At 34.0% G+C, this 13,304-nt stretch overlaps 1 protein-coding gene across 3 annotated transcripts in view; it reads right to left on the reverse strand.

Moving 5' to 3' along the window:
* Positions 1-13,304, reverse strand: part of LOC125054549 (protein outspread-like) — a 229,401-nt gene that overhangs the window by 10,849 nt on the left and 205,248 nt on the right. For 2 of the 3 annotated variants that reach the window (XM_047656514.1, XM_047656516.1), the window contains exons 5-6: positions 12,578-12,650; positions 11,860-12,027 (exon numbers count right to left, since the gene is read on the reverse strand). In XM_047656514.1, coding sequence (XP_047512470.1) covers positions 11,860-12,027; positions 12,578-12,650 — 241 coding nt within the window. The remainder of the gene's footprint in view (positions 1-11,859; positions 12,028-12,577; positions 12,651-13,304) is intronic. The other variant, XM_047656515.1, reaches the window with a different exon arrangement.

Raw genomic sequence — 13,304 nt, forward strand, 5'->3', positions numbered from 1 at the left:
CCAGGGAGTGGATATAAATTAACACAAAATTTAACTCGGGTTAAACTGTGATATAATACACTAATCCACAAAATAATTTTATAAACAGCTTGTTAACGATACTACAAAAGAGTAATTTAAAAATGTTATGACAAACAAAAGGAAATGCTAACAACATATAATTTTCAATCTAGTGTTCGTCCTTGTTTTTCAATATACACAAGTTCTCAAGTGTATAATTCAAAGTAATAAATCCCCGAGAGCCGTCAGACATTGTAATCTGCAAGAGTCGAGGAGCTGTTGACAACGTTGTCAGCTGATTAAAGACTACATCAAACTAACAACAACTCCATATATCATCGCTCTAGTCAAGGAGCTGGCATAAAACTTAAATACATTAAAAATTTAAATCCTATGAGAAAAAGTTCTACAAATAAATAAATCCATATGAACCAAACGATTTAATCATTAATATCCACAATTCAACAACGTTATTATTTTTTTCTCTTTTAACTGTCAGCCGTCAGCTGACTAAAGACCGTTGCCTAGCAACAAAATGGCATCCCAACGAGGGAATCGCGTGCCAAGGTCGACAACAAGAGCACGAATAAGCACCCTTTACGCGATAATTTACTGTTAAGCTTTGTTTACACTTCGTTTTATAAGGAATTGTGTTTTATAAACTGTGTGTGCTGTTTTTAAATAACGAACCATGTACTCGTATACGGTATGGATTATATTTATAAACATATTTAATATTGGAGGTTATGTTAAGTACGAATCAAACGACACTATTGTTTAATTACTTTAATAGCGATTTTAATGCAAAACTTTTGGGCTAAAGTCATTTATGTAGCCGATACAATAACTGTAGTAGGATAGGTGCTCCTATACCTTTGTATCGAAAGTCGAAACAAATTCTATCAACCATATTTTGTTCAGAATCTTTTATTCAAACTATTCTGTACCAGCTTAATACTGCGATCTCAAGACTGACGATCAATGATATATATGAACCCGTCATTATGCGAAATTGTAGTGCCCTTCCTTCCACCTTTAAGGCTCTAAATGGCGCCGGCGCAACACGCAACGATCATGAATTATTTTTTACGAAATAGGTTAAATTGCAAACGAACTTTTAATATATGTGCGACAGTTGTTTGAATTTAGAACGAAAATTATTGTTAAATCAATTTCCTTGTTTGTTTTAGGGTACGATTTTCTTTTTAAAACCGAAAGTTATAATTAAATAAAGAGACAGAACCAGTTTAATATTTTTATTAGTATTTCTCATGGTATTTATCTTTATAATAAATATCAAGCGAAAAATTATTAAATTATAAAAAAAAAACAGAAATTGGAGGCTTATATATATTAAACTTACGTTTGAAATAAGTTTAGAAATAGCTTTATATTTGCTTTACATAACAGTAAAGGAATCTTTACCAAGTCAATAACAGTACCGGTTAAATTTTTATAAGAATACAAGAATTTTAAATATTCAATGCGAGGCACGTTCTTTAGAATATTAAATAACGGTTTTCAACCATCCATGACATAGATACAAATTTGGCCCCATTTTCAAATTAAATCGCCACAGAGGTCGTATCAATAGACAAAATAAACAAAAATGACGTCAACTCAGATGGAAATAGTGCAACCTCTATGAAGATCTATTATCTGTGCACTGTAAATCATAATTATGAGGTGCGTTTATATTCATACAGTCGTGAGCACATTTGCATATTTATTATTTTATGGTGTATTAAAATCTAAGATCATTTTTAATGTATAAAATTAGTACTTTAACATATTATACTGTATACAAAGTAACAGTAATAGTAACTTTTTTACCTTTTTATTCGTTTTATTAAACAGTTAAGCAATTACGACAGATTTTAGAAATAGATAATAGACGTTAAAAGTAAAACATATCATTTTAAAGTCAGTATCATTGCTCATTTTTAAATTTAAATTTCGAATTTCGATAATTTCGAAATTATCATTTTCCGCAAATGTTGTATTTTAGGAAACAATTAACCCCATACTTAAATGCGAAAAGAAATTCCATCTAGCGAAAGAATATTCATGAGTTATCTCAAAAAACGATGTAAAAACCATCGCGAACGTTAATAGGACCATGTCGGGGTGTCATTCGTGTCATTCAGTGCGATTTATGGCGGAAAAAATGGCCAACTAATAAATATGAATGGTTGCAATGGTGTAAATCATTGACACCCACTGGCACAGGTTAAATACGACGCCATGTGAATAAGAACTCATTATTGCTTCTGCATTTATTTTGTATGCGAGCTTAAGTTATAATAAAAAATCTTTAATTGAATATTTACTACGGCTGATTTTACATCTACGTTTTATTATTAGAAGCAATTAGCACCAATGTTATTGATACATTAGGAAAAATATTTAATATAGGTACGAAAATAAAAAGAAGTAGTGAGTATAATATCTTTCTATGTTATTGTCGGTAGATATGAAAAATAAATATATGTATTGTATAATTTACCAAAGTTTCGGTTTCTATCTAACTATGAGGATGTTGATATTTTCCACCTCACCAAAGAGGATGTGAATATTTGAGGATACGGGAAGACTTTGACTTCGTTTAGCAGTAACAATTTAGTTCTTTGAAATATTAAGTATTAATTGTCGTTTGTTTAATGATAAATTTCAGCTTTCTTTTTTTTGTCTATTAATGTACTTACTTATGTTTTGTTTATGTATGTAATATGTTTTGGCTTCGTAAATTGTCTAAGCGTTTTGTTTTATAATATTATGTATGTTAGCTGTAAGATTCTAATAAATAAATAAATGCATATGAGATTCTGAAACATAATCGTAAGTTCTGAAGATGCATCCGATATTAAGTTATACTAAAGCCATTGACCTGTGATTACTCATCAATATTCGATGTCGGTTAATGGTCGGAAAGTCCTTATTTTTTGCCTTAATTCAACAGCGTCACGATTCCCAAAAATCATTAGTTACTCATCGCTTTAAACGCTAGAGGTCGCTTATCGAAGAATGTCGGAAGAATAATAAATGTTTAATTTTATATCGAAAATCATATGTAAAATTGTATGAATTCCAAATGAGGTTGACACTGATATTTTTTATTAATACATGCCATTCCAGAATTATAATTTTTTACATTTAATATAAAAATTGTGACTTTATTTTTATCGGATTTTCGGATCTTGTGTAAAATGCATGGAAAAACATGGTGTTTTCTTTCATTTTGTCTTCGATATTGAGATTTGCAGCGCATTAGCGGTAGGCATCAAACGTGAAAAAAAGTCCACAGATAACATTTATTTTCCACAGACAACACCATCGACAAAATGATTAAATTCGAAGATGAATTTGTAAATAACGGAATAAAAACACGTTCTCGAAGGCCTGATTGCAAAAACCATTTGCATCATTTGCCATGGTGTTTAGATGTTGCCAAGGGCTATCTACGCAAACGTCTTAATCAATTTTGCAAGAGAGAAAGTAAGGTTGTGGAGTGTATTTCTTACTCAATTATTTGATATATACAAGTATGTCAAATTAAATGAATAGCCTCCCAATTTCCTTTATTGAATAATGGCAACAATGATGTTGAAAATCATAGGGGGAAGTTTCATAGTCGGAACATAGCGAATTATGTTACCTAAGTGATTCGGTAGTGTGATACTCTCTACTCTGAAACTTGCCCAAAAATATAACCAGTGTTGCCATTTGGATTTCAATTATTTTATACATACAAAATTTATGATATTTGATTGCTGTTTTTTTATAGAACAGAGGGCAAACGGGCAGGGTACCTGATGTTAAATGATACCGCCGCCCATGGGCACTCTCAATGCCAGAGGGATCGCGTGTGCGTTGCCGGGTTTTTAAGAATTGGTACGATCTTTTCTTGAAGGACCCTAAGTCGAATTGTTTTGGAAATAAGTGAATTCATGGAAGCGAATGTAATTTGTTAATATTAAGTAGGCTATTTTCTCTTGTTAATGATACATAAAAGCACTACTACGTGGCGCAAAGTGCTTCTCGTGATAACACAAAAACGGCGAGATCTTACCAGCGATCTGTCACAATCGTCACGCATCGGCGCAAGCGCATTCACTAAGAGATAGTAAATTATTTTAAACAGTTTTGTATTGTATATAAAAATACTAATAAAACAGTTTTTCAACTCGAATTGTGATAAAAATAATTTTGTTCTAAAAATGAAAGTATGTACTTGTATTTTTCTAATTTATTATACAATAATAATTCTTATCGTTTATATATTATTTGAATTGTTATGTGACAACTAACTAAGATATGAGTTTCTTCACCATCTGCGATATCAATACATTTGTTTGATACAATCAAGGAGTTGATGTATCAATAACACTAAGCTATTTTTTTACAAAATAAACTTAAAAAGCTCTTCAACACTCATGTATAAGCTTATGTATAAAATGTATGTATAAACTTATGTATAAAATTTATGTATAAAGTTATGTATAAAATTTATGTATAAACTTATGTATAAAATATTCAGTGTCTCCTCGACTAGAAATGAAAGTGAAATGCGCCAGCACGTGTCACCTGGTTTGTATCGACGCGGCCCCCTTCATGTATTTTGTCTTTTAAATTGGACATATTTTTGTGATTCAATAAAAAGTGCGTGAAAGTTTCTAATAACTTCACTTACAATTTATTCAATTCATGGAGCCATTATATTCATGCAAGAATTGTAAAGAAATTATGTAACATATGTATGTTAGACAATTCTAAGCTATTTTATAATAAACTAGCTGACCCGGCTAACTTCGTTCCGCCTTAATAATAATGTCGTTGTTACTTTAGTTAAATTTATTTTAGGATTTTATTAAGGTGATAACTTTTTTTACAAATAGAGAAATGTTTTATTGCTTGCCATTGCAAAAGAAGAATGGCAGTTTTACACATTAGGCCTCTTCTCTCTATCGCCAATATTGAGATACTGCATGTTAAAGCACTTTCTGCTTTAAAACATTTTTTGATGAGGTAACACATGTTTTCGATCAAGATCAAAGCCTGGTTATGCATCTCCTCAGTTACCTCAAGTTCGGAATTTCTTGAAGTGACACGAATTCGACGTAAAATGATGCGTAGTTTTGTCAACAACTGTCACCACATGCCGTGTGCATTCGTAAAATTAATTAATTAATTTATTGTTATTCGATAACTTATCCGATATTTTATTACTTATTCTGCTATTCGGAGTGGGGAAAAATCCATCAAAAAAGACATAACTAACATCGATCCAGCCGATCTCGAGTTATAAGTGTTGTAACAAACACGACTTTCTTTTATATATATAGATAAGAAGATATTTGATGAAATTATTTGTGAGGTATTTCTGTTTTTAGGAGCACTGTTGGAATAGTGCTTGCAGCGTGTGACTCTCATCCCTAAGGTCGTAGGTTCGAACCCCGGCTACTAATAAACTTTACATGCTCATTTAACACTCGCTTATACTGTAAAGGAAAACATCGAGTCGAAATCGGGATGCCTTAGATCATAGAATAATATGCGACGTGTTAATATTTCAATGAAATGATTAAAGTCGCAAAGGACGAGCGTTTAACTTTTCCAAATGGAAAACAAGTACATATGTTAGGTCTATATTTAGATATATTTTTTTTAAGATAAGTGCCACTTTGTTAGCTATATAATTTTGACCGACTTAAGTGAGAAACATTTAAATGTAAAATTAATACGTATTTCTTTACTGACGAGTGTTACCTATATGTGAGTGTACAATGTGTTACCTATATGATTAAATGATTTTTGAATTTGAAATTTGAACATTAAAAATATACAGTATGACGATGTTAAACGAGCAAGACAAGGCTAATATGTAAAACCAAAAACGATATTGAATTAGCTCAATAATACAGTTAATGTGTGATAAAACCGAACAGGTTACAGAGTACAGCTGATCCGAGGACATCCACTTGAGTCTTTAAGCAATATAGGAATAATTAGGTTCCCACAGATTTCTCAATACGAAAGAAAAAGACCTTAAGGTGGGAACTGACCAACGTTACGAGGTGTAATGTAACATGTAATGTAATGTTACACAGCGAGTATTCCGCGCAGTCAGTACGTCGTGTTACGGGGAAAAACAACGTAACACGACGTACTGACTGCACGAATGCTCGCTGTACAACATTACATTACATGTTACATTACACTTCGTAACATTGGTCAGTTCCCACCTTTACAATGACAAGTAAATTGGTATAGTGTTATTGTTAAAGGTGGGAACTGACCAACGTTACGAGGTGTAATGTAACATGTAATGTAATGTTACACAGCGAGCATTCGTGCAGTCAGTACGTCGGGTTACGGGGAAACCAGCGAGCAACGAGCCGCTCGTTGCTCGCTTTGAGTGCTCCACCCGGCAGTCGGTTTTTTGGCGAATCCTTTGAGTGTTACGCGGTTTGGTCAGTACGGTCTTTGTCAAAAGTCGTCCCGAGCGCACGCGCGTCGCGAGTAATCACACGTCAATCAATCAATCAATCAAACATGGAGTGGAACAAAGAAAAATCTCTGTATTTTTCTATAAAATGGAAGAAAAGAGGAAGTGTTGTGGAACCCAGCTCATCCAGAGCAAAAAAATTCAACAATTCTTCAAAATCGATCGGAGACATGCGTACTAAGTTTTTATACTGTCCAGTAATCATTTGGTTTTTCAAAGTTGCTATCAATGACAAACCACCACATACGCCTCTGTTTTTAAATAAGTTTGATCTCCAGTAACGTTTTTTCTTCTTCTTAATTTGGAAGAAACAATAATTAAGTAGAATCAAAGATACCAACGCGTCCTCGCTGTCGGCCATCTCGTGAATACTGCCGGCGAAAGCGGAGCACAGACGTTTGACGAGCATATTACGCCGATTTTAATACACAGCGTAACATGCTCGATGCGTTACACGCTCGATGCGAATGCTACATTACACATCGTAACTTTGGTCAGTTCCCACCTTAAGGTGGGAACTGACCAACGTTACGAGGTGTAATGTAACATGTAATGTAATGTCACACAGCGAGCATTCGTGCAGTCAGTACGTCGTGTTACGGGGAAACCAGCGAGCAACGAGCCGCTCGTTGCTCGCTTTGAGTGCTCCACCCGGCTGTCGGTTTTTTGGCGAATCCTTTGACTGTTACGCGGTTCAGTAATTACGCGTCGCACACCGCGAGTGATCATGATTATGATTTTCTATAAATTGTGTCTTTTTTAAGTACTTTTGGTCCAATTAAATTCAACAGTTCTTCAAAATCGAGACCTGCGTACAAAGTTTTTATACTGTCCAGTAATCATTTGGTTTTTAATATTGCAATCAATAACAAACCACCTCATACGCCTGTGTTTTTAAATAAGTTTTATGTCCAATAATATTTTCTCTTCTTCTTAATTTGGATGAAACAATAATTAAATAGAATGAAAGATATCAACATTATCACTATCACATCTCGTGAACACTGGCGGCGAAAGTGGAGCACAGAGTTTTGACGAGCATGTTACGCCGATTTTAGAACACAGCGTAACATGCTCGATGCGTAACACGCTCGATGCGAATGCTACATTACACCTCGTAACTTTGGTCAGTTCCCACCTTTACAATATCGGCGAACAGCTATCACGTAGTATTGTAACGACCTAAGTAATTATTCACGTCGCACCACGAATAAATTACTCCATTATAATAACAATATAAATCCCCTGACCTGACTGCAACCAAAGTGAAACGTTGGCAAAACTTTTTCGGTTCGGTTTCATATTTCAGTAATGTGTTTTGATACTATGATTCATTGCTTCAATATGCGTGATTTCATAAGATCTTGTTAAAATTAGGGATTAAACAGAGTGGCGGGGCGTCCCTTACCAGTTCTCCGTCAGTTCTACGCCTGCAAAGAGGGCTAAGTAGTAAATGTTAATTTCGAACTGATTAGAATTTATTTTATTGTTTTTTTGGGGCAAACGGGCTGAGGCTTGACGTAAATTGATACATGGACATTTTCAATGCCAGAAGGCTCGCAAATGCGTTCCCTGCCTTTTATGAATTGAGACGCTCTTTTCAAAAAACCCTAAGACGATTCGGATTGATCTCCATTATTTGATTCGATAGTAATATAACATTAAACAGAATAATAAAACTAATTATCTATATATACATAGATACAAGTGAATGAATGTGCCAATTATTAAGACTCGTAGTACATATCTTGATTTGTAATCTGTAATTAAAGGTTAGCCCTAACGCCGTTAGATCAGTAATTAGGATCAGCCAGGTGCGCACACGCATGCCTTTGCCAACTTAATGTAGATAAACGCGAGTGATAGAGTGCTTAAAATGCATATTAGATTATCGTTTTCGCTAATTAAGATGTGAAAGGATTTATTTTGTATGATTAATTAAATTGAGTTTTTTACACGGGTTAATTAACGTGAGCGTGACGTAACTACAAGCGAGCGCGTTTTCGGTATTAAAAGAGTTGATTTAATAGTTGTCAAAGAATTATATTGATTAACGATATACAATCTTTGAGAAATAAATAATGTTATGTACACAATTCGAAACCACAACACAAGCCAAGATATAAAAAATTGACCAACTTCAGATTCCACTAAAAAGTACCTTTATTTGTTTATTAGTATTGTATTACCAAGACAATTAAATGTATTACACGATAATTTATTTATTTTTATACGGGGTACGAAGTCATTATTTTTTCTCAGTTATTATTTTTACTAACTTACAATAATTAATTAATAGTAAAGAATTGTAATATTGATTTAAACAACGAAATTTATGTTCCGCGTCTAAGTCGAAATAAAATTCGAGTCAAAGTGATATTCATGCTAGTGGTGTACTAGCAATATCCAAACTAAGAAAAAGCGTTCAAAAAGTTTTTGAAGAATTAGTTCAAAGTCAATTTGTGGTCTGTCTGCGGTTGCGTTTCCAAATATTGATCTTACGAATTCAAATATTGATAATGTCAATTTCTAGGCTTGGTCAGATTTTGCACCGTTTGCACATGTACTTTTTGTAGGTACACGTAAAAATTATTATTAGGAGACCCGAAATCAAGTAAAGCCGGCAACGCACTCGCGAGCTCTCTAGCATTGAGTGTCCATCGGCGGCAGTATCACTAACAGCTCACCTGCGTCCTGCCCGTTTGTCCGTGTTCTATATAAATGAAGAAGGATTTAAATTTAAAAAATACACACACGGAACAAAAAATTATTTAAAAATTATTTACAATTTTTGTCAGATCACTCAACGGACATGGAAAAGGGTTATTGCGGTGCATTATTAGATAATGATTAACATATCTATGTGTATAAGTATTTTTAAAACACTCTGATTAAAGTAAAGTAGGTATTCTATTTACAGAGAATTATATTTATTTTAGTTGAAATAACTAAACCTTGATTAGCTCAGTAGAAAACGGTAAATGCAAATATATGCAGAACGTGTATTAATCAATTAATAGTGGTGATAACGGTGCAGTAATTGACGCGATGTCTAGCGCATAGACGGATGTTTGCTGTACTTAATATAAACAACGGCAAAACATTGCATACTATATTTTTAGAAAGATATTCTTTCATCATTGACATTTTTTATAAGTAAAGACAACAACTAAAAAATAAATAAAGGCGTTACAATCATTTTAGGTCTGGGCCTCAGATTTCTATCTATTTTATGATGATTTGTCAATCTAATAGGCGAATAAGTGATCAACCTTCTGTGCCTGACACACGACGTCGACTGTTTTGGGTCTAAGGCAAGTCAGTTTTTTCCTTAACCGTTCGAGCGAATGTTAAATGCGCACATAGAAAAAAAGTCCATTGGTGCACAGCCGGGGATCGAACATACGACCTCAGGGAGCCGAGGCCACTAGACCAAATCCGCAGTAAATAAACGAACGAATAATTTAATACTAATTCTCCACGGCGTTTTTGAATTACTAATACGTATTGCTTAAAAACAAGTATGTAAAACGAACATTGGTACATTTTTATATTAATAAGGTTGTCAAATAGGTTTTTAGATATTTACGACTCTTATTGATAGTTCTGATATATTAATATTGAGCCCGTGGGCCAAGATCGGGCAGTGAAGGAAGCATACCTTAGCCGTGGATAGTGGAGCAGGAACTGCTGCAGCTCAAAGCTATAGGCTGTAAGTGGCAAAGGTCCATACACACCCATTTTAGGTCGCAGAACCAGCAGAGTAGTGTGAGTTAATTTGGTTGCGGAATTAAAATTAAAATGTAAAAGTATTAATACAGAATAGCGACACAAATTCGTAGATTATAGAATGCCGTGATTTAAATTACTCGTTCGTTTATTTACCCAAAGATATTCTCCGCTAATTGACAAATATTTGAATACTTCGGACGTTTCTCAATTATTTAGGTTGCACTAATAAGGTTTGCAATTATAAACTCATGGGACAAAATTTGAAATGCAAATCTACACGAACACCATGAAGTGGGTAGGACTTTAACGGGACGTTTTACATTTAACCGCACGTAAACATTATGTCGCTGATATATTATTTTTATTAAAATATGTTATAGGCCTTAAAATAAACTAATTTAAGAAATGTCAGTATGATAAGGTAACATTTTTATAAGGGGTTAAAAATTCTTTAAGATACACGGTAAACATTTTTTAGTATGCATTGTAAGGCATTGCAAACTTTTTAAATCATGATATTTATTTATGTAAAATCACCTATGTTAGTGATAGACTATATCTACGTTGCATTAGGATGAATTAGTCACTACATGTATGTATGTAGTGTGGACTTAGTTTCCGCACTTAGACGCCCATTTGTTCCGTTGTGGGTTACGTTTATAAGTGTACATTGTGTTACCTATATGAATAAATGACTTTGACTTTGTTCTGGCAAATTAAACCAGTCTAGATCCTTCCAGAAGCTGTTTACTAAGAACAAATATGTTTACTAAGGAGACCCGTAATTGTCCCTATCATAATTTTGTAACATTCTCTTCTACGAATCTTATACGATTCGTTACGAAATATTATGAAGAGTCTCTCATCTATTGCCAAAGCTTGTATCAGATGCATGCACGGTGCTGACGTCATGGTGGGAGTGCCGACTCAATGAAAAGCTACTTCAGGTTATCAAGGACGTGAATTTATATGCAAATAACTGTCAAACGAAATGCGCGGATGTTATTTATTTCTCTCTGCTAACGCAATAGTTTATAGCTAACACATTTAGTTAATTAATCCATTATAGTGGGATATTCGGGTTGAATTTAGATGATTTTAATTTTCACTTCACTCTCGATATTGACAAGGTTTTGCGGATAAAGATTTAGGTTTCTGTCAACTACATGTTTAAGCTAAAATATACTTAGCGGTAACAGTATCTTATCAGATATTCGAATCATATAATCATCTTTAATGTCGAGGAGCAGTGTTGGTCTAGTGGCTACAGCTTGCGACTCTCATCTCAAAGATCTCACTCGGTTGTACGGTAAAAGAAAAATATCGTGCTGAAACCGACATGCCTTAGATCCAAAAATTTGCCTAGGTATGTCAGGCAAATACGGATCGGATCGCTTACTTGCGTATTAGACAAAAAAATGTATCGAAACAGATAGAGAAATCTGAGGCCCAGACCAAAAAGGTTGTAGATTCATTGCTTTGTTTTAATAAACGAACATCTCAGACTGTCAGACAGAAGATCATCTACTTGTCTATGGAATAAAAATTATCGAAGAAACGGATGCAATCTGAGGCCAGGACCTAAATAAAGGGTTCTAGCGCCACTGGAAAATTATTATTACCTTTGGTGTCGACATTGGTTGGTGTAAGGCTCGGTATCTCAGGCTGCGGCGGCTGTACCCTCGGACCTGGCCAAGTGGTGGTTCCCCCACAGTTGTACCGGGGCCTGCTGCAGTCTGCAGCATCACGGAGAGTTGATGCATCTGCTGAGTACTCTGCAATCACAGGAGCTTTATGGAAGGTGATACGTTTGTTACTTAGAGATTGAGCCTCGACGTATACCAAGAATATTCTTCAAAGTGATGAAAAGCAGTTAAAGAGATATTTTTTATTAGAAAGTAATATCTAAAACTACTGAATCGATTTTAAAATTTCTGCCACTAATAGACAGCTAGATTATTTCTTGCCTATTTAAAATATATACTTGATCATGATTATTGTAGCAGCAGAATTCTAGCAAAAGGCTGTTTCGTAAGTGAAAGACATCCTTGGCAAAATATAAATCGATTTAGTAAATTAAAAAAAAAACATAATAAATATTAACTTTTTAATATCAAAGCAAAGCCATATAGAATACGTTTAATCCGTTAAAATGAGAGATTTATTGCTGTGATTACGATGTTATGTTTTAAACTTAAAATATTAATAATTAATTTCACTGTAATTATTGCAATTATTTATAAAGATTAAAGGTATTTTAAATAACAATTTCTCATTAAACCAATTTTAAGTTTCTATAACGATCTAGATTCTATACTTTTTTGTAGTAACTGAACTTACTTCTTGTAGTAGTAGACTGCAATAAACTGGCCGTTTGTCCCCCGGGAAACGTTGCGTTGCGCTTGTGTCGTCCCTGAATAAGAAATGTAAAACTTAATACTTAATATCAAAGGACCGTTTCTAATGTACCTACGTTGCAAATTGGATTTAAATCGACAAAAGAATTGATGCCCTTGGTAATGTGTCTAACAAGCTGTGGAATCGTCTTCCAGTGAGGGTTTTTCACTGGGAGATATGACCTCCATTTGTTTAAAGAGTATATTCCTCCCTCAAAGGCCGGCAAATGAGTATCCATGGGCTGCGATGACTGCCCTTGTGGGCGTCCCGTAGGGTCACTTGCCCCCCTATCCAATAAAAAAAAAAACAAGAGCACATCCAGAACTCACGTTAGGGTCTCGATTAAATTTTAATGTGGAAGACGGTAGATACAAGTTTGTGTTTTTATTTGGAAAGCTTTTATACAGAGTCTGTTATCATACAAAAGTTATTACATAATAATTCTAATTACAATGATACATGAAATACATGTAAACAGAGCTACGGAGCGGAAACATCGAGAATAAGATAATCGTTCGAAAGCGCATTCTTCGATAAATGTGAGCGATATTATGTCAATCGACATTTGAGATTGAATAATTGGCTGCAAATTGATTCTAATAATTGCTTAACAACCTGCCAACATGTATCCAATTTTGCAACGTTCAAGAGTGAAATGTGTTCAATTACT

Source organism: Pieris napi, chromosome 12 (assembly GCF_905475465.1).
Source record: "Pieris napi chromosome 12, ilPieNapi1.2, whole genome shotgun sequence".
In the NCBI taxonomy this organism is placed as follows: domain Eukaryota; kingdom Metazoa; phylum Arthropoda; class Insecta; order Lepidoptera; family Pieridae; genus Pieris; species Pieris napi.